This window comes from Diorhabda sublineata, chromosome X, assembly GCF_026230105.1.
Source record: "Diorhabda sublineata isolate icDioSubl1.1 chromosome X, icDioSubl1.1, whole genome shotgun sequence".
NCBI lineage: Eukaryota > Metazoa > Arthropoda > Insecta > Coleoptera > Chrysomelidae > Diorhabda > Diorhabda sublineata.
In genome coordinates, this window is record NC_079485.1 from 15,982,199 (window position 1) to 16,004,849 (window position 22,651).

Genomic DNA, 22,651 nt, shown 5'->3' on the forward strand with positions numbered 1-22,651 from the left:
GCGTATTATGGATTATATGGATTTAAAATCAAAATGTGATGTAACTTATCGAATGACAGTGATTTTACACGTATAGAACTGTAAACGCTGAAAAAATTGGATGTGACAATTATTACACGTTGTTGTTTTATTCCCAATCACACATTACTGTTTCCCCTTGTTCTAGGAATATTCAATTCAGATATGCCATTTTAATTTTTAATGTTCGAGTCTCCTATATTTTCATTTGAAAAAATTTCTAATCCAGCTCTGCCATTGTTCTACATTTTTCTGAGAATTATCCGAATGATGAAATTGGTCCCCAGAAATTTAATTAACCTACCTCGAAAGAATTTTCTCATCAAGTTTCTTTATTTTTTCGCGTAAATCATAGTTTTCCATCTTCCAGTGGAAAACCATGGGTGGAATATTTACTTGTTGAAATCCAGATAAATAAAAAGTTTTTAGATACTCTTATATAAAACTTTTATTTTATGAGAACGAGGTTTACTGATATTATTTTTTTCGTGCTTGTCAGACCTATACAATTTCATTTTGCTCTAGTCATTAACTTTATATACTTTTATACATCCAATTTTGTAAATTCCATACCTTCTGAGGGAAAATCATAACTTTGTATACTCAACTTGTTTGTTCTAAAACTGAGTTGAATCGCAATAACAAACTTCAACAAGAAAGAAAATACCTTACGGCATGAAACACAATGTTCGTTTTCATTCGGAAAAACTTAATGAATTTAAAATGGAAACAGTTTTCAGTCAATTTTCTACATCACAAACTAATATCAAGCTTGCTGATTGCATGATTTTTATCTCTTTTCCAATATTGTTACTACCTCTGGATTCCACGACTATCTTGTACTGGGTAAATCACGTTAAAAAATGCGTGGTGGTGAGGAAATATGTGCATGCTATGTAAGATATGAAATTTCCAAATTTTAACGCAACGATATCTCACGAATGGTGAGTTTTTTAACGATAAAAATGACCTTTTTCAAAAAAAAAACTCAATTTTGCACATTTGTACTTGAATTTTGCTGTTTTATCTTTAATTATGAATTTAACTTGTGTGCATCTTTCTTAACAATTAAAAATTGTTCCGCTGGAAAACAGAATTGAATTAATGGGAGAAATGTGACCAGCGCCTAAAAACAAAAAAATTGCAGCACATACTGGTTTCTCAAAAACATGGGCATTTAAACAAAAATTCCGAGGTGGGTACCTCGAATTCTCAACGCACTACAAAAGTAGCATCGAGTAGAATGTTGAGAGCAATGTTTAATGCTTTACCGAGAGAACCAGCAAGTGTTATCCAATCAATTGTGACTGCTATTAAAATTATGATACTTTTACTATGATTCCACTTCAAAGATATTCCTTGGAGTCATATCGGAAAGGAGAGCCTGTGCCAAACAAGTAAATCACTAGTCAGTGATGACTACCATATTTTGGGACTGCGACGGTATCTTCTGATTGACTTTAAGGAATCAAATACGGCTTACTAAGGTAGTTGCACCAAAAAATGCACGCCAGAATCAGGCAAGTTGTGCGCTTGCTTCATGACAATACTCCATTCCACACTAATTGGCTGCTTTCCAAGGAGGGTACTGTACACGAATGTGGCTTTACAGGGATTTCCCACCCACCATATAGCCCTGATCTGTCTCCGTTCGACTGTTTTTTGTTCATAAAGCTGAGAGCCGATTTAAGGGGTAAAGGATTTAGCATCAACAATGAACAGGCTAAACGGGTTAAACAGGCGGTGTACGAACACTATGGCCCTCAAGAATTTTTAATCAGACGTTCTGAGAAGTGTGTGGCATTAAAGGGAGACTATATTGATAAATAATCACAGATTTTTTTAATTATGATATTTCTTTCTATGCTGGACCGCATTAAGTACTTCTATTCCAATATATCAGTTTCAAACTTCATTTTTAATAGTAGTTAAATAGATTCTTCACTACGAACGAACCGAAGAGATTTAATATATCATCTTACAACTCAAAATTCATGAATTGGTTAATAGGTAACCGAAATGCCTTTGAAATTTGACATTTATACATTCAATTTATCTTCCAATATTACGAGTCTATTGTTTATTGGTTGCGCTAATTCAAAAACAAAAGCCCGAAAAGCAATTGTCTCTATTCATTTTAAGTTGAAAAAGCCCCATTCAATGTCTTGAAAAGTGAGCTAACCACGGGAGCTCCTATTTTCCTCTTCTCTCTTGAGACTTTCGAGACTCCTCTTCTGATTGGGTAGCTATTGATCGAGATAGGGTGCGAACAAACTTCATTCAGCTAAATTTCATATTCATTGAAAGTAAAACTCTCGATATCGAATGATAGAGCTGCTCTCTCTTGAGCCTTTTCTCGATAATGGGGTATATTTTTTAAGAAAATGCTAAGGGCGTGGTGCAACGAGGGAGTGGAGAAGTTATCAGCAAATTATCATTTTTTATATTCATGAATCATCTATTTTTTTATTGCCATGTGGAACTTCCAATAGGCGTACTTCATTAAATGATATCTCTTTTTTTACAGAATTTATGATCATAAATAAGTTGGGGGTGATTATAATTTTATTAAAAAAGTATAATCTCCATCTCTTCAAAAAGTAATGAGAAGAGTTATCGATACATTATATTTTGGAAACTTTATTTTGATTATCCAAAATATACAAGGTGTGGTGAATAACTGCAGGGTGTTCCGTATAAGAGCCGACAAAGAGCAGAGACGTATAAATAGAATATGACGATTGGGGGTAATATTTCTCTATATGGGAGATTTGTTATTGAAACTTTTTCATAAAACTGCCATTTTCAAGGTAAAGTTGAATAACCAAAGAGATGTTATTCGAAAAAATACAGAAAAGTCAAGAATTTGTACATCAAAATTGAATTGTAATAATTTTTTTAATTGAGTGGAAAATTGTAATTTAGCGAACACGTCGATATTTTATTGGTGTTTTTAGGTTTTTCTGATGTAAGCTCTAGAGCAAGAGTGGAAAAATATCAGAGGAAGTTTCCTAATCGCATCCCCACAGAGAGACATTTCCTAATGCCGAAACACGGGAAAGTTTTCTAGTGTTAATCGATAACGTCCTGTTCAAATTATCGTACGAGATGTAGAACTTACTTTGGATACCATTAAAGATCAACGCCATATTAGCACTAAAACTTGATCTGGCTAGAGTGGCATATCAAGACCAAGGACGTATGGCTTGTGTTTGGTTTTCTAAGACGCTATTTCAGTCGTATCGTGGAAATGACTCATATTAACAACGTGTCATGATTCAATTTTTAGATAAATCAAACGAAAAACGAAAGCAATCTGTAAGGTAAATCTAATCATTTACTCAGATATTTACAGTATGGTTAAGCTGATGTTTTAGTAGAAAATTATATGGAAAAAAGAGCAGAAAATCAAAGTTTTCCCAGACAATTGAAGCAATCTCGAAAAGGACGCCACATTGCCCAAGAAATATATGCGCAGAACATCGGTTTGACGTTTGTAAAAACTGTAAAGCTTAATCTTTAATGCTTTATACAAAATTTGAGATTATGTCTTTTTATTTAAAAAAATATTTGCTTTCCATATTGTCACTTATGAATATTTCTATTTCATTTTATGGTTCATCTTTATACAAAATTTTAGCAAAATACATAAATATTTAGAAGCTTAATAGAAATGGGTGCATTGTTTTTAACCTTTTGAATAAAGTGACTTAGAAAATGGGTCACCGGCAGCTCCATGCTGTGGTCCTTGTTTCAGTTATTCCACGTTGTGGTTCTAAGGTTAATTAGAAAAATGTCTATCCATTTATTATTTGAATAACTCGTATACTAAAGTATCTCTTTCTAAACGAATACCGAAGATCCAATTAAACGAGTGAATTCAAGCAGATCTTGAGTAGAAACTGCCACATCCTTTATTGGTGTTAAAACACCATCCATTAAACACAAAACAAGTGAATCGACATAAATACAACATGTGACCAAGCCAACCACGTTCCTCTACAAAATTGCTGTTAATTTATCTAGCTAGTGATCGAGAGCTGATTTCTACTGTCTCTGTCTCGCTCCCGCGTTCTCTCACGCGAGCTTTATTCGATTTGAGGTGGTTAGATGGGGTGTAAACAGAGACATGGGGTTGAGGGTGCAACGGCCCCTTTTGCTTATACAGCCGACAAGCTGCATTTTGAGATAAAATCATTTACCCTAAGTATAAGATAATCAATTTTTTTCCGTTCCATTGCATGGTAATTAAATCACTAGTGAATTATACACTGGCCAACGTAAAACGAAAATATATCCGTACATTCATACTTTCCAATTTATTTTGAATATTTTACACAATATTGGTGTTATTGAAGCTCATCAATTTCATAGTGACATTCGTTATAGATTCAAAAATGAGGAAATATAATAATCAGAGTAGATCACAAAAACCACGTTAACAATGTATAGAACATCATAACGCTTATTTGAAACCTGTCGCTGTTTTGGAAGTGCCGGTTAACCTTAAAGGATTCTAAAAAAATTTTTATAGATATTTATTTAAAACCTACTACCTGTTTTATAATGCATATCAATTTTCAAATTATTTTTTAAGACTTTTATTTTCTATACATTTATCGTATTATTGGAGAGCATGATTTTATGTAACCATCAGATGTCGTTTTCGTCACGCACACTACTGATAAGCAAGAGTCGTTGAGTATAATAAATTTTTAGAATTTATTTCAGTCATCTGTGAAATATGTTAAATCTTTGTAAAGGTATGAAAATAAATGCATTACAATATTGGAATGCTTAAACCGTCTATAAAATAGCTCGTGCTCTCAATAATTTTTTGTTTATAAATACAGTAAATACAATCACAAAACAAAAATTCAAACAGTCAAATTGATATTAAGGTAAAATCATTCAAAAATTTTTGTACATAATAGACTTGTTATAAAGCCATTTACTTTCCATCACACACGTACAGTTGAAATTGAATTTGTATTCCAGTTGCCGCATAGCAAGTGTAAAAATTATACTAAATAAAATTTGATACTTACAGCATCATTCAAGTTCTTTGTTTGTTCGAAGCTATCATATTCCACTATTCCTACCTTTAGGAATATATTTCTGTTGTGCATTTAGATATCCAACATGTAATCAATCAGTCATTGCTCTGTCCAACTGCGGTAAAGCGGAGTCAAGGAAAGATTGAGAACAATACTGCTATTGATTTTACGTCTGCTGTGGGAAAACAGGTTTTGTTAAGAAATTCTAAAAGGTTTACTTCCGGCTTGATCGATTTTATTCCACATTGTATTTCGAGTGATAAAACCGAATCAGAAATTTCTATTATCTAACCTCATGTTTAGTGTTCTTCTTTTTGGGACAAGTTAACTAATCATTTCTTTATTTGATACTTCATCGATATTTTTTTAATTTCTTCTGTGTGATAATTATTCTAGACTTCTAGGACGGTTGCACAACTATCATTGATTTGTCTAAATGTAGTTAGAAATTACCTGAGTTTGATTTAGAGTGATCTAAGTTTCTTACTTCGTAATTGAATGTGAAACTCTTCGTAAGTGAAATATTTTCTTCAAAAAATAAAACAATTATTAGTTATTTATAGTTAGAATATAATAGGAGTTGGAAAATCATTGATCTGAATACAAAAGGTGTTTTTTTCATTATTTAGTTACAAATATTGTATTTCTTCTCCTAGTTTTTCTCCTATTTTTATTTCCATGAAGCAATAAAAATAAGAATAAATCCAATACAATGTTATGTTATATAACTGCTTCTTTAACCTCAAGAAGAATTAACTAATCAGTAGGCTCAATACATAGCAAAAAGTTTCTTATTTCGAGGTTATGTAGGAATGATATTACTTAAAGAGAGCCTTTCTTTCAAAATTTTTTATTGAAAAATATCTAAAATCAATTGAAAACAAGCGGAAGTTTTTAGCATTGATTGAGCAATTAGAATAGTTAATTCTCATTGCACTGAGCTAAGCTATTTTTGTCGATTAAAATAATAAAAAATAAAAAAACAAAAAACCTGCTTAGTTCCAAAGTCCACCATATTCTTATTTCCATATTTTTGAATTACGATTTAAAAACCGCTTGTGTGCTATAGTTTATTTCAGAAAGGCATAGAGTAATAAACCTCATAAGGTATGCAAAGGGACCGCAAAGTGGCACAACGAGTATTTAAGCCACTTTCATAGTTTGGCATTGATTTCATTGTAAATTTCTCTCTTTTTATCAAGTGCAGGTAATACCACCCGGGTTGGGGTCAATATATGGGTTTAGCCTATTGTTATACATTCAAAAACTTATTAGGCATAATGTACATAGTATTAAGTACACTTATTTTTTATTGAATATTATACAAAAAATACATTATACAGAAATTAAATTATGAAAAATCATTATATTCTTCGTTATCTGAGGAACTGTCATCTCTTGACGTTATAATTAACGGGTCCGATCGATCAAGTAGTCAAGATTCCACATTTTCTCCTCTTTTTTAATGACATGCTGTACTGATTTTCGCCAGTTCTCTAATGTCACCTTCTTAATGGCTTGATTAAACAGTAGCTTAACGTCTTTCATTTTGAATGTCGTGTTGTGTCTTGCTACAAATCCTTTCTCTTGCGCCCATATAAGTTCTATAGGATTTAGTGGTTAACCAGTCAATAATTTCTTGTTTTCTCCAAGATGAAGTTGGAGCCTTCTCTATGCGTCGAGAATGATAACTTACATTATCCATAACTACTACTGAATCAGCCGGAAGATATTTTATCATTTCATCAAAATAGTCTTCAAAAACATCCGAATCCATGTCCTCGTGGTAATCTTCCGTATGGCACGACTGAAAGGTTAGCAAACCTTCTTTTAAAAATCCCTCTTCGCTTCCAATATGGACGATTATGAGTCTTTTCCCTTTACCTGAAGGCACCTTAATACCCGTTGACAGGTCTTCCATGAAAGCTTGGCGGGCACTGGTTATATTTTTGTCTTGCCACATTTTTTATACAGAGTAACCTTCATTAATCCACGTCTCATCAACATAAAAGATTTTCTTCTGCTCTGTTCTGTACTGCTTTATACTTTTAAAGTATTTTCGTCGCCACCAAACAATTTTATCGCTTTCCAGTAAAGTGCTTTACGGTTATGCTTTATAATTTAAAAACGGTGAACTTCCCAACTCCAGTCATTCGAGAACATCGGTCGTCAGTTTCTTGTACAGTAAATTTCTGGTAATCGTGTACATTTAAAATAATAAGTTTTTCATCCACTAATAGTGGAGAATTATTGGAACATATTTTCGTTGGTGTGAATGTCGTCATTTAAACACTAATCTTATAAAACTGTGAACACTATTTACGGCTTAACAGTAAATAATGATGCGTTAAACTAATCAAATATAGTTATAAAGGTCTAAAAATTTTGAGTAAGGCCCTTACGGCGCATGGTTAAGCCGAATATGAAATAGGGTTGTAATTAGGCCGAGGCACTAATAGAAGGTTAAACGGAACCTGTTAAACGCAAAAGGTAACTGTATAATCTACTACCTAAGTAATCCCTACACAATATACCTTTCTGAAATATACTATGGACTATTCTATTCTTTTGTCTGCTACTTTATTGGTTAATAAGCAAACCTAAGCACATTCTAACTTGAATTTACTACCTAACTTCTCCCATTCTAATTTGCTATATTGGGATTGACTTCTGACCTGACTAGTAACAGTTTATTTTCTAATGAGTTTGTAATGTCTCCAGTGCTGCACTCAGAACGAAATCTAATTGAAATCGGAACTTCCTAGTCCATTTATTGTAGTCCCTCAAGGCGAAGAAAAAAAGGGTAAATCGAGTAAACTAGACATTTGGGAAGTACCCAATGTGTGTAAATATATCTTTAGAGAAATCTTGTAGAATATCATAATATTTTAGTTTTGTTTTTAGTATCAGATGCAAAAAAATAATGAGATAAATTACAGAAAGTCAGTCTCACATAAAATATTGAAGAAGTAATTTGCACAAAAAATGAACACGTAGGAAACTGCATCAGATGAAAATAAGATGTTCACGTAATTAGGAAAACTACATTAAATTATTAACAAAAATTAACTTTCCATTATTTTGCTCCTGTTCATTGCACTTCGTATATATGTCTCCATATTTTTAGAAATTCATCAAATTCTAAGAAATGCAAGGGAGAAGAGGATTTACGTCATGAAAAGGATGAATCACGAACTTAGTCACCTCACTGAAGGGGTTGTTAAAGTTAGAAGCGTAAAAAGCACAAAGGGTAGTTCGTATACCAAGAACGTGTTTTATAAAATTACACGTAGAAAAATTATATAAGCTGAATTAGAAGATATACCGTTCCTTGAACTTACCCACCAAGTATGAAAGTCACTTTTTTACAGAAACCGCTGATATTGATTTTACAGAAAATTGTATAGAGGAAATATCTCCTTTAAGATTGAAATGAGAAATAATGTAAATTTGTATTAACATAATATTTCTTAAATGAGAAATGAAAACTTATGTTGATAGCTTATCATTTTGTCCGTGTTACTGATATAAAGGTGTATTTTAAGAGTGAGTAATATTATTAAATTACACCTTAGCAGAAATGCTGTCACCGTTAAGGATAGCTAAATCTGTTGGGAAGCTATAGACGCCATTACGGAACCATCCGATCAAGTCTACATCTAGTTACGTGATTTTAAAATTCAACAACCCATTGAGAATCCCAACGATTGCGAAATACGTACTGAGATACGTTTTTCAGTACTAAAAGCTTTAAAGCCGCTAACAGTCATCGCCAAATGGTGTCGAAAAAAAATTCTCCCCCACAAAGATTCATGTTGAACAACGAAGTAAACGCCCTTCAGTCATTATTCCAAAAGGTAGACAAATAGGGCGATAGTAAATTCGACCAGATAGCAGGTAGATGACCTTTTAGTGTGGAACAATCGGGATGCAAGATTTCCACATTTCTATTGGATGGGAAACTTGCAGCCGTCATACATTGCTGATCAAGCACCGAGCGACTACCATTTGTTTTTGCACTTGAACGGAACTGTATCATGACTCTACTTGGAGAAGTACGTCTTTCACGAACATTATAATCTACAAGTTCGAGACCAATATCCACAAGCATTTCAAAACGGCAGGCACCACGCAAACTCATCGAGTGCAAGTGTGTTTATTTTATTGAATGAATAGTAAATAGTAAATAAATTATTTCTGGAACTTATTCACTTGTTTTTTATTTGAAAACGGTACTAACTTTACAAATATTGCTCGTAAAATGAGGACAAAAATGGAGGTAACATAGGTGATAGGTACGTTGTTAATAGTCATCTCTGAACAAATACGTATATTCTCAACATTAATAAGTTTTCTCATTTTCATAAAACTCTCAAGAAACTTCCTTTTTAATTAGAAAAATACTTCCCTTAACACCTCTATCAAAGTTATAATAGTAGTTTAACGACAAAAGATTAATTTCAAAAGAAATGTAATCTTGTTTACGTGAGAAGAATCAGCAAATAATATAATAGCTACCTACTTAGAAACTTTTTCTCCTTTTTATGGGGGCTGTAAAAATGGAAGAAACCATCTCGGAAATTTCTTTCGAATAACTTTTAATGCAATTTCTGAAAGTTTTGCAATCTCCACGTTTTGTTTGAGGTTTTATAATTGTTCTCAACAGAAGAGAATTAGTTTTTTTATTGCTAACCCGTTTACCTGGAAAGTTTATGTAATTTTAATCGGTGCTTTTATTTAATTTAAAGAACAATTCTAAAATATGACTTCTATTTATAATTTAAATATGTGTTTATAATACTCGTAATATTATACTCTGTATTTTTAGTTGATACACGGTGTGAAAAAATCAACTAGATTCGACATATTTTGAATATACTGCATATTTGAATTTTCAAGTGTACTGGGTGTGGTATAGTACAGGGTGTCCCAATAAAAATTGCTCTTGGTCATATATCAGAAGCCGTTTACAGTACAGCTGCGGGAAAAAATTATAGCAATTAACGTCTCAAAAAACACCAGAAATTATTTGTACACAATTCCAATAATCAAATTATCGTCTTCAGAGACTGAATGTGACCTAAGTTATTGTGAGTGCTGGAGTTGTTTTATAGTCCAGTTTTTATGTACGAGAGAATAATAAAACCTTTTTACTGATCCAAAACTTAGTAAGGTCGTTTCAAATATTACTACAGAATAATCTAAATATTTCCCAAAATTTTCATGAATTTACCTTAGGTCGTAGATGCTTTGGAACTGTTATTGGTCTTTTATAACCATAAGCTGTTCAGAACAATAGAAAAAGGTTAAGACAGGCCAAAAACCCTGTGTATTAAGGATAAATAACCGTAACATAAGATTTATAAGTCCCTTTTGCCAATTAAAGAAAATTTGTTCTGTTTCAATACCAAGAATCTCTTTCCTACAAGTTGCACCTAAAACACGATTCTAGGGTTTTCCATATAGTAAAGAGGACTAAATTCTGTATTCTTGACAGTTTAGTTTAGTTGCAACTTGCAAATTGCAATGTTCTTCATGCTTTGAGGAAACATTTCAGAAAAAATTGCACTTATTTACTTTCAGCTATTTGTAAGCAGAATAAATAAGTGAAAATATAAGTATACACCCGATATAATCATTATATTCATACAAATGTTATATAAATATGTACAAAATTATCGAAATACAAAACAGAATCGTTCGTATAACGGTAACTTCCCGGTTGGAACACGTAATCTCTATCGCGCAGAATCGTACCAAGACAGTTTTTGATGGGCTGAATCGAACCTCGTATTCTTCTCTTTGCTACTCAAATAGGGCGTCGGGTTGAGTATGAAAGAATATAACTCTTATTCTACACTAACTTATGGTCTTCTTTAAAACAACTCTTGTAATTAAAACTTCACTTAATGAGTAATATGTACGCTAAAGGGCGGTATTTGATTTTTTTAAATCCAGCTGTGCTCCGAAAATTTTGATCACTAGTATGCTTTAAAAGAGAAGATATCGATATGCGGTCCCTATTCTTTTGCTAATTAGGTCTTGATTAATTTAACTTACTTGAAAGTTGCTAACTAGTATTTAACAGCTTTATATACCCGAGAAACATTCTTACTGAAACACCCTGTAATTCTTGTATCAGTAAATAACATAACAACAATATCTACCAACGCTGATGATACCGCAGCACGAGCATTATATACAAAGTCAATGATTTTGTTTGTTTGACAAAATCTCCGGTTCAAATCCAACACAATAGTTGAATATTCAAGAAAATGGCGACTTGATAGCCATGAAACTAACAGGGCTCACTTAATTGGGATGCTTGAAGAAACCTTTCCACTTCACAACTATCCATAAAGCACTTGACGCTAGAATACATTTTTCAAGATCCTACTGTAAAAATCCATACTTAAAACGCATGTATGGAGATAACAAGTCGAGGAGACAAACCTATATAATTGAGATTAGTTACTGAAGTTATTTCCTTGCGAATTTGAATTTTTCTAAGAAAAATTTTTATATTTAACTCAGAATGTGATAAGAGCCCTTTCTAAATAAGCGGAATTACCCCTAACCAACAGCCACGTTGAGGACTAAACATCCTGTCGGTAAATTCTACTCAAAATTTGCGCCCTTTGATCCCTATCTACAAGATTCTGAACTTGAGAGGGTAACGGTATTTGGGGTATGAAAAGCAGAAGCTGCTTATTATGTGATATTCCATGAATTTACAAAAGCGACATTGTTGTTTCAGTAAGGCTAATCTAAAGGATTGTTAATCATTTCTATGGAGATTTTTCACGAGTAACACTTAAGCTTTAACACCGCCCCAAATTCCAAAATCTAATTTAAAATATTTAACCAGTATTTAATTGCAGAGTAAGTTTAATGCACTACTATACGTTATGGCAATATAAATCAGTGACATTTAAACTTTGATGACCAAATATTCTCCGTATTTATATTGTTTTCCTCGCATTTCCCATCTTTTGCAATCTTTATTAGTCTCTCATTCCGACCCTTTTATAGTCCTTCCAGTTCCCAGACCATTATTATCCCCATTTCATTATATATTTATAGCTTCTCTTCAAGTCAAATGTATGAAGATGAGGTGAATAATCAGGCTAATAGAAATGATAAGATGAACTAGGGTGTGAAGACCATGAATAAACCTCGCCAACATTTTGACCCATTGATCTAATGTGTACCTCAGACTATTCACCCGTCAGGTAGTAACGACTGAGCAAATTCTGTCTCGCGGCTCTGCGGCTTACTTCTTTTGTTTGCATTTGTTTACATATTTTTTGGGGAAAGGGCTAACTGAAACGAATTGGTAGAATAAGAAAGAAATATCTTCGATTGTTTCAGATCTGGGGTCTTATTCTATGTTTCTGATTTCTTCTCTCTTGATGGTTTTTTGAGAAAACTATGAAAATATTGTGGGACTATGAAAGAAGTTGTCTCGCCTTTCTTTGCCAGGTGATCAGTTCGTTCATCACACCACTCACATTAAAGTAAATTTGTTGTTTGCTTCTAGTGAGTTCAAAGATTGAATGATTCAATTTTATAAGAGTCAAGTGCTTGTAGGGCTGCTCTGCTATCTTTGCATTACGGTAGTTACGTTGTCCATCAGTGTAGAATACCCATGAGTCTCGTGGGCAGCAATATCTGCATTTGTCCATTGCTGTCGACTTATTATTATAATTTTGTCGCACCTGTTATTGTAAGACAAGCAGCCCTCAGCAGTAATAGAAGGGATAAAAAATAAAAAACATGCATGATTTCAACTTGGCAAGTGATGAACACAAGAAATATTTTTAGTTTAGGAGGTAAAATTTTGCGCCAGAAGGATTAAAAAGAGTGAATGAAAACAAATTATTAGAAAAAGAAGCGTCAAAAGTAGCTCAAAACCAGGTTATTTTTTTGAACGTTGAAGGTTGAAATTTATAAAATGTGGTTTTAAAATCAACTGAATACTATAGTAAATGTGGTTTAGATCTGTGGCATATCAAAAATCAATTTCACATGTCCGTTTTTTACATATCTATCACTTTGTTAAATTCTGGTAAAAAAACGTTTTACTTCTTAAACCTTTTTACATGTTTTTCTTAAGAAATTCTCTAGATTTTAGATTTATTTAATATAAATTGAATGTAGCCAAAAATTTATCGAGTTCTATAACTCCTTTCATATCTCCCTGATGCTAATGCTAACTTACAGTATCTTAATAAATAATCATCTAGAACCGATGAACTTACATCAAAAATGTTTTTGAGTCTGCCCGATTGCACAGTAAATCATCTGACCACTTTAATTAACGTTTCATTTCAAAATGGCATTTTTCCAATTGTCCTAAGACAAGAAGATTGGTCAAAAAGAGGCTTTTATAATTTCTGTTTAAATATAAGATACTTACTATCCATCAATTTGGGTATTTAAGTAACAAATACACAAATGATGCTATATTCTCTCTCCTAAATAATGTGTACTCTAGCCTAATCAGCCATCACTCCACTGCAACAACTTTTTGTAATTTTTCTAAGGCTTTCGATTGTGTTAATCATAATATTTTAATCAACAAATTGCAGTACTACGGTTTCAGGGGAATACCTCTCGCGTGGTTCAAGTCATACCTTACCAACAGAAGTGAGCTTATAAGGGTTGATACAATTATAGAATGTGGAATGCCCCGAGGTTCAGTACTATGCCCTATTTTGTTTCTTCTGGTTATAGACGACATCACATATCTAGACATCAGTGATAATATGTCTATTTGCAGATAACACTATTTTCTTTTGGAGCAACCCTGATCTCACAGCACTTCTTAGGACCATAACTAGTGACCTAATCCCCCTTAAATCATAGTGCGATTCTAATCTTCTCTGTCTTTATCATATAAAAATACATTGAAGTCTTTTTTATTAAATAACACCACCATTAACGTCGTTGAATCTGTAAAATTCTTAGGGCTTGTTGTGGACAATTCCTTGAAATGAGAGTTACATATTGCCGCCTTAACTAAAAAAATAAGTTCCTCTTGCTTTGCGCTGAGATCAGTTTCCAAAGAAATGAACTTGAACTTATCCATCCCCTTAACAGTCTATTATGCCCTTTTTGAGACGCATTTCCGATATGCCCTTCCCTTTTGGGTACGTGTGGTGCGACTTAATTTGAGCGAATATCAAACTACAAAAGAGAGCTGTTAGATATTTACTCGAACTATACAGCAGGGCTCACTGCAGAGACTTCTTTGAAAGATTAAAAATTCAGACTCTTTCTTCCTTATTCATCTTTTAATCCGTTTGCCTAATTCGTAAGCACGCTTCTCCAATTCCAGAAAGATCTTTGCACGGCTATCCACTTAGAAACGCGAAACACGACCTTTACCTACCTACTCCACGTTCAGAATTAGTTAAAGGCTCAATATTTTACAATGCAAAGAAAATGCACACTCACTTGCCAATTGAAATCAAATCGATATCATCTTTTCCTGCATTCCGCAATAATTTGAGGGCATATTTATTGGAAAGTGCATTCTACTCTGTAAACGACTTCTAATAATAATATTTAATTCCGGACATGCTGCATACTGGTTTAATTTTTGTTGTGGACTTATATACGACTAATTATTACCTATTACTATTTACTCAGTGTGGTTTTCTACTCTATATTGAAATTTCATTTTATTTGTATCTTTATTTACTTATTTTTATGTTTGTTTTTAAATTTTTACAAGCTGTTGTCTATAAAGTGTAACAATTTTTCGGCAATAAAACATTTCTCTCACTATCTCTCTCTCTTTCTCTTCTAAAATTAGTTTCAAAAAGTAAGTAAAAAATTGACGTCTTCATCAAAATATGACTTGGCATTAACAATCTGCGTAATTATATTATAAAAGTATTTACTAAATCTGAATTAGAATAACATCATACGCAACCAGTTTAATTGAATTAAATTTGCGTCTGTGTGAACTTTAAAAACAATATTTAACGAAACTTCTAAACCTGTCCTTGGGTTTCTCTGTGTCCGTGTTTAAATTTTAATGAACTGCATCTGAAATTTCTCGAGTCTTTTTGAAAGCATAACCATTTCTCTAGTAATATTATACTCAACAGTAATAACGAACTTTTCAACTATTGTAAAATTTGATAGAACCCTGCCATATCAGAGAATGCAGTTCAACTAAACCAGAAGCCAACTTGAAACAAATCCTATGAGGTACACCCACTCGTCTAATTAATATTACAGTTGTATAAAGGAAAACTTCTGAATATTTGGAGTTGCCGTTTGTTGGTTTCAATTATTGTGAATCGAAGTTAAACAACTCAGAAAGTTACTAAGTTGACAATGACAACTTTAAATGAATCGGTTAAATATTTGGCAGCAAACTGAAGATTCCTTGTTACCAAACAGATTGCATATTTAAAAGTTTTATACGTTCCTGTCAAACAGGTTGCATAACTAATAGTCTCTACTTCATCAGATTTTAAAAATTTGAATAGTACATTTAGAAGTTACATTGTATTTTGCCAAAATATCAAAGAATATGATTAAATAACATTTTTATATCTGAAAATGGGTTCAAAACATTCAATGGAAATTTTTGTTAGATCTAAACATAATAAAGATAAATTTTTATTTAGTATACTATAGATTCGGTATAAGTTAGAATTTCTGGAATTCTGGAACATTCATACTTATCACACTATTTACTACCACTGCACAAACACAATTACACTCTTTGCCACACATTTCGATTACTTAGTTATCGTCTTCAGAGACCGAAGGAAAATTAATTGATGTAGTGGTACTGATGTGTTGAGTATATACTTGGTATCTAAACTATCGGAAAGATCCAATTTTGCAAGGAAATATAATCGTAATTGTGCTTAAAAATGAATAATGTCTGATATTGGGTTGGAATAATTTTTTGAAAATACATATTATTGATTCCAATTTATAGTATCGCCTTTCAAATCCTCAATAATATATTCATCCCAAAGAATAATCTAGCTATCAAATTATTTTCGGCAATCAATTCTAGTACAAGCAGCCAATGTTCATTTAGATCTTCTATGAAGAGAAAACAATGGGTAATTTTAGTACAGGACGCATCACAGACATATTTGAAATGCATTAAAAAAATAATATATTAGGTTGCTACTGAAAATATGTTATTTCATTTCACACAATTTTTTTGCCAAGTTTTACTTGTCTGTTTATTTGAATATATCAAACCCTTTGAGTCACATATTTTTCTACTAGGTATATTCTCTTGAAAAAATGTACGACGCAGTTTATGGCGTGGCTGAGCATGAATATCTTGAGAAATAAAATGGATAATAAGATCAATGTACAAAAAAATAAGTAAACAAAAAAGTAACAAAACATGTGAAAGATAATAAAAATGTTGTGTTTTTAATTTGTAGAGTGCATTGGCCTAATCAATGATAATTGGGGGAAAGAGATACAGTACTATAGTGGTAAAGGGAGATAGATATAAGTAAGGGAATAGGAAGTAGAACAAGAAAAAACAAATAATTTGATGCATAGGTAGAAGACGTAGAAGACAATTACATAAAGTTCGTTTATTTGTAATGAACAGGATATAAGAATATGAAAAGAAATAGAAGAAAAGGTAGGGGAAAATCAGTATAATTCATAACTAAATACAATTACAAAGTAGATAAGATAATAAGATGTTACCAAATAAGTAATTGAGAAAGTTTATGAGTTATAAGAGAAAATGATGAGTGATTTAAGAGTAAGTAGTAGAAAATATTCGAAGATAAGACAGAAAGAAGTTGTAAGAACTGATAAAAAAGATATATTACTGGTAGAATCAATTCTAATATTATTTAGCTATGAGGCTGTGTCAGGAAAATAGCAGAAGATTTTTCTACGGGAAACATTTTTGGATTTTCGATTTAAAAATAATAAATAAATGACAAATGACATAATGTACATATTTATTTATTTTCAATATTACAACCTGGTAGGGCTCAAGGACAAATATCCAAACAGCAGTTGTAGTAAACGTAAATCAACGAAATAGTATTTTCGTTTTACTAGTGGTAGTGGTTGTGCATAAAAGACAAATTTTAATACGATTGCAATTGATTACGACATCATTAATTACTAAATATAGTTTTTTATCAATTAGTATTAATATAATATAAATATGTTACTTACATTTTTTAGTTTTTTCCGCATTTACATCTGATGGTAGAATAGCGAAAAGAACACAAAATAAAACCAGAAGCGTCCATGGGGGTCCTGGTCCTCTATTTCCCAACATCATGTTCAAATTGTTTCACTATAAAAACCCACTAAGTCACTAAGTCACGGAAAACGCGAAAAACCGAAACATATCCAAATGAATACGCCACTTTAGGTTTCAAAGAAAAAAAACTACATTTTGAATATTTGATTTATTTTTTTATTTTAAAAACTTTTTGGTCGGAAAGGATTTGATATGTGTAAGAGGCTAGTCTGTGGATATGTGTTTGTTGTTGGACGAGGAGAATCTGTAGTTTGTGATTCGACTCGCGTAGCATGCGCATGACACCCACAAAATCGATGCTGGCGTCGGCATAAGAGAGGACATCGCGACGCTACCGCCATTTTTAACTCGCCAGCGATATCTGAGACGAAAGCGATGAACTGAGCGACAAGAAGAGCTCTGTTATTTACATATAGAGTTGTGGGAGCTACATACATGTAGGAAAAGAGCACAAGGCTCAATTAGATTATAAATATCATTATGTGTCACATTTAAATTCACCCAATCATTTTAAAAACAACAGAAAATTTTATTAGGAGGTATTAAGTTGTACTGAGAATTGTGCGTTCAATAATTAAAAATTTTATTAGTTTGATATTTACGACGGATGTTGGGAGAAAAAGTAACTCTACTGTGAGAAAATGTTTTCTCCAACAAAATCCTTCTCACTTTACACATTTAATTCAGCAGTCCCAATTTTTTTCAAACGATTAAAAAAACGCATTTTTGCACTCTCCATTTGTTTGAAATCGCTTTTTACCAGTCACTAGAGAATAATCGGAAAGAGCCAGATCAGGTGAATATGATAAAGGAAGAAATAAATAGTTACGCATTGGGAGTAATTTTCGTGCAACAATAGCGGAGGAATGGACACGAGTATTATGGCCATGGAACGAAACACTTTTCTTCATCAAGTAAAGTCGTTTCTTCTTAAATTCGGCATCAAAACTTGTTAACTAATACTAATCAGTTATCGCCTTGACCTTTGCCAAAAAAACTGTTTTTGCTTCTTTGGAAGCATGTTCCTCGGATAAATCCATTTTTCGACCGTATCTTTCTGGCGTATACAAGGTGTGGTTATTAAGTTACAAGGCGAGCTGCAGAAACATACGCATGCGTCAAAGGTATTGTAGCAATTGATTATTCTGAAATCTCACATGAAACTTAAAAAAACTACAACTGAAACTAATTTCTTGAAAAGTGTATGGCAATATATGTTATATGTTTGATGAGTTAACGTCTTTTTGAGTGGTTCAATTTTTTTTCAAAATGTCGGATAATATCGAAAAAGTCAGTAATCCTGTTCGACCTTACCGTTAAATATTCGTTTGATTGCTAAATCTAAAAGAATTGGCAAATATATGTGAGAGGTATATATTGAAGGTGATAATAAATATACATAAAGTATATGTATATATATACATAAGTAAAATATTTTATGTCACCAGTTTCGTTATTTAATAGCTAAACCTCGTAATTATGCATCTAAGTTTTATCTACTGTGACATATCGATGGAAAAAAATATTTACGTAAGTTTTCCTCGGCTTTTTGGTTTTGCAACGAAAGCAGTTTCCTTTATATATGAATGAAAACTGATATCTATGTCAGATTTGTGTAAAATTATGCCAGATAACATAAGAAATATTATGGAAACTAACAAGAGTTGTCTTTTCAGATTATACAAAAAGTGAAACGAACAAGTTTGAGACAAAGTGTTCTATTGCTTTTCGAAATACTCACCCTTAGAGTCTATACATTTTTGCAAACGCACAAAACAATTCATGTAACATCTTTTCCACTCTTAGAAACGTAGAAACATGGTTTTGAAAGACTTCAACAGCTTTTCGAGATATCCTCGCATCTTTTGTGTGATAGTGGAGACAGAAGAAGGACAATGAGACATTGAATCGATGAGTTTCTTCTCCATATACCTGTCTGACCTGCTTTATGGAAGATGGCATGCGGAATCTATCTGGAACATGTCTTTCTCACTGGCCTCGCAATAAAAAATGGAGAGGTGTCAAAACCAGCGTTAACTATTGTTCGATTGTAAAGGCCGAAGTGTCAACCAATGAAGTCACTATTCTGTAAAATCGTCTTCGATATGAAGATTTGAATACGAGACAGCGATCTGTCATCTTGATCTATTATATTCTATTCCATCGTTTACATCCACTGTATACAAATCTCCAAAAACCATTTTTTTTCTATCTTTGTAAGTATCTTCATACTGAAGTATTGTACTGAATTCTGTAATATTGGAGTACGTAAGATACTAGGAGTACACATTAACACGTAGTATAAAGTAAGGAGAATTCACTTACCAGAGACAAAATGTGAAGTACCCAATTAATGAACAAACAAATTGTCATGTCTTATACCTGAGGAGCACTATACAAGTTGAAATATCATTTGTTGTTTTATTAGAGACTAGAAAGTTATAGACATAGAAAACAATATCAATAGTAGAAAACTTTGTAAACACAAATTGAACTTCCAATAGCAAAACAACATAATTTATCAATCAATACTTCAAATGTCTTAATACAAAAAAAGATATTGAAACGATAGTTTTAAAGAGAGATAAAATTGTCAAAAACATCTTTCATCCAACCTCACTCGATCCTCATAGATTTATCAGATGGATCATGTGATAAAAATAATGCACAAACATTGAATAACAATTAATCAATATACTAGATTTCCATGACTGACAAAAATCAATGAGATAAAATCATATTTTTAAATTGTTCTCGAAAAAAAAATACCGCCCTTTTTGATAACGTCAAAAAAACGTCTAACTAGTTGAGGTCTCGAATTCCAAACGAAAAACCTCAAAGTTTTGAAAATCTGATACTTGGATTTCGAGACCATTAACCAGTAATTGTAATTGTTTCTAGAGAACCTAAAAAATTATCTTTTTATCAATTTTATCAATCCAAAAGATTAATTTAATACTTGAGATAGTTCAGTTTGTTAGTAGCAACTTTATTGTTTTGAACGATACACGGTTTTTATAAACATAATTCTACATGTTCAAATATTAATATTCAAGCCCATTTTGAATGAAACAAATTGAGTAAGTACTGAATAGAATTCTATTTCATTAAATCTATAAATTCATTTCTAGACGAAACCCCCATTTATTTAATTTTCATAATAGATTAAGTTATGTCATAAAATTTATAGTAACATAATTATGGCATCAGTTTTACAGATTAATCACTCCTATTATCAATATTAACATTATACAAAAAACTAAGTTTCTTAACACGCTGTGCCGCTGCACTGGAGTAATTATACTACAGGCCAGGAAATTTTTCGCAATAATTTATTTTGAATGAAAATTCATCAAAAGTAGTGCTAGAAGTTGATCTAATATAAATGAAATAATATGGTGGACACCGTCCAATTAAAACCGAGATGGACGAGCGTTGGCAATATCCCTGAAGATGAGAATAAGATTTGTTCCTATGCTTTCAGTTTTTTCACATCAACAGTTTTTTATATACAAATGAACTTCTAAAATTTTTCTTTAAAAAGTAGCACTTTGCCGACAATATTGTTGATTTAAAAAGCACTGATGTATGAGAAAAATCCTCTGAAGATACGACAAAATTTTGAAACACCCTTAGTGCAATCAGAATTGCTATGTATCAATAGGCGACTAAAATTTAATGGAAAAATTTTAAAAAATGCTAATTTAGATCAAAATTTTTCATATTATATGCAAACAGTGGATATTTATCTGACATAAAGGTTTTTTAATATAATTACATTTTTTTTTAATTTTTTTGATTACATTTGAAAAGAAAAATTGTAAATAAAAAATTTGTGATTTTTGCCTGATGAATACTTCATGGAATATACTACTATACTATAAATCAACTATTAACAAATAGTACTAATAGTATTATAAGCGGTAGTTTTTTGGTCGACGATGGCGAAGAGGCATCACAAGAATCAAAGTTGAATAACTACTTAAAACTTTACAAAATATATACAAAAGAAGCTTGAGAATCATTCGCTCTGCTGTCCTTAGCACTTTAATCCAAAACATCTCGCCTTGATTCTTGTAAGAAATAGGAGGGGGTGTCATGGAACCGTGTCTCCATATATGAATTAGTTTCATGCCAACGTCTTCTTACAATTTGGGTCCTTATTAACAGCGTTGCAGCATTGCACAGATGTTTCATTAAAGTATATTTGTATTGCTAGTCAAGTAAGTATTGTGAAGGAGACTAATCAAAATTTTGTCACCTTTATAGTTTTCTTCCAATAAAATACTCAATTCACCTTATCTTAACATCATACAGTATCGTTTAAATTATCAGTGCGGGACGAAAGAAGTCTATTATTTTTACAATAATTCAAATATTTTCGGAACTCATCCGAACATATCTACTGTTTCTGAAGAAGGTTCTTATCATTCAACATAATGTTTCATTTAGAGTTTAAAAGACCTTGACTGTTTCATATAAATTTTCCCAAAGCACAGACGATATCAATAAGTAAACAAAGTAATAATCAGTTTGGATTGAAAACATGAATAAATTGATAAAACATTCGCCTATCGGACATTCAGCTTAATAGGATTCACTTCATATCTACAAGTATATTCACAGAGAAACCAGCTAAGTCCCCCTGTGACACCCCCAATGTATCCCTTCCATAAACGGCGCATCGTAACGTTTTATGATTGATATTAGTGTCACCATAAATGTGTAAATATTTTTTTATCTAGTTGTAACAAAATTATAATCCATTAGAAATAATGTCCCCTCTTTATTTTTCTATTTTTAATAAATGCGAGGCTTGTTTCATGTTATAGTTTGTTGAAAAGCTGTTTTTTAGCTCAATGGTCTTCAGATTTCTACTTTGTTTAAAAATTTATTTCTTCTAGTATCAACTCTATGTTTCCCCTTTTTCATCTTCTCTATAAATTTGTTAATAATTTCAATTCTGTGGTATGAACTGCATTTTTTTTAATTCCTCCTATTTTTCCACTACATTATATATTATACGCTATAGGTCTATGACTGTAATTGCGAAATATGTATTTATTTCTAGATCTTCACAATCTTCTTGTTTGCTTAGTAAATATTTTATCTTGTGTACTATCAACAAATTTATTTTTAAGAATAATTTCCGAATTTTTGTGTAGGTTCGCCGCTGACTAACAATTCCACCCTCCTTCAACACTAACCACCACTACGGACATTTAATCCTAGTTAAAAGTATTATAGTGATGATATTTGAAACTTACTAGTACATTGGTCGACTTCAAGT

General features: G+C 32.0%; 1 protein-coding gene across 3 annotated transcripts in view; it reads right to left on the reverse strand.

The window, feature by feature from the left end:
* Positions 1 to 19,178, reverse strand: part of LOC130451561 (uncharacterized) — a 68,229-nt gene extending 49,051 nt beyond the window's left edge. Inside the window, exon 1 of one of the 3 annotated variants that reach the window (XM_056790657.1) lies at positions 19,103 to 19,178. In XM_056790657.1, coding sequence (XP_056646635.1) covers positions 19,103 to 19,145 — 43 coding nt within the window. In that variant the 5' untranslated portion in view covers positions 19,146 to 19,178. Of the gene's footprint in view, positions 1 to 5,066; positions 5,429 to 17,270; positions 17,406 to 19,102 lie in introns of those variants that run through there. The other 2 variants (XM_056790656.1, XM_056790658.1) reach the window with 2 other exon arrangements.
* Positions 19,179 to 22,651: the final 3,473 nt, after the last annotated feature.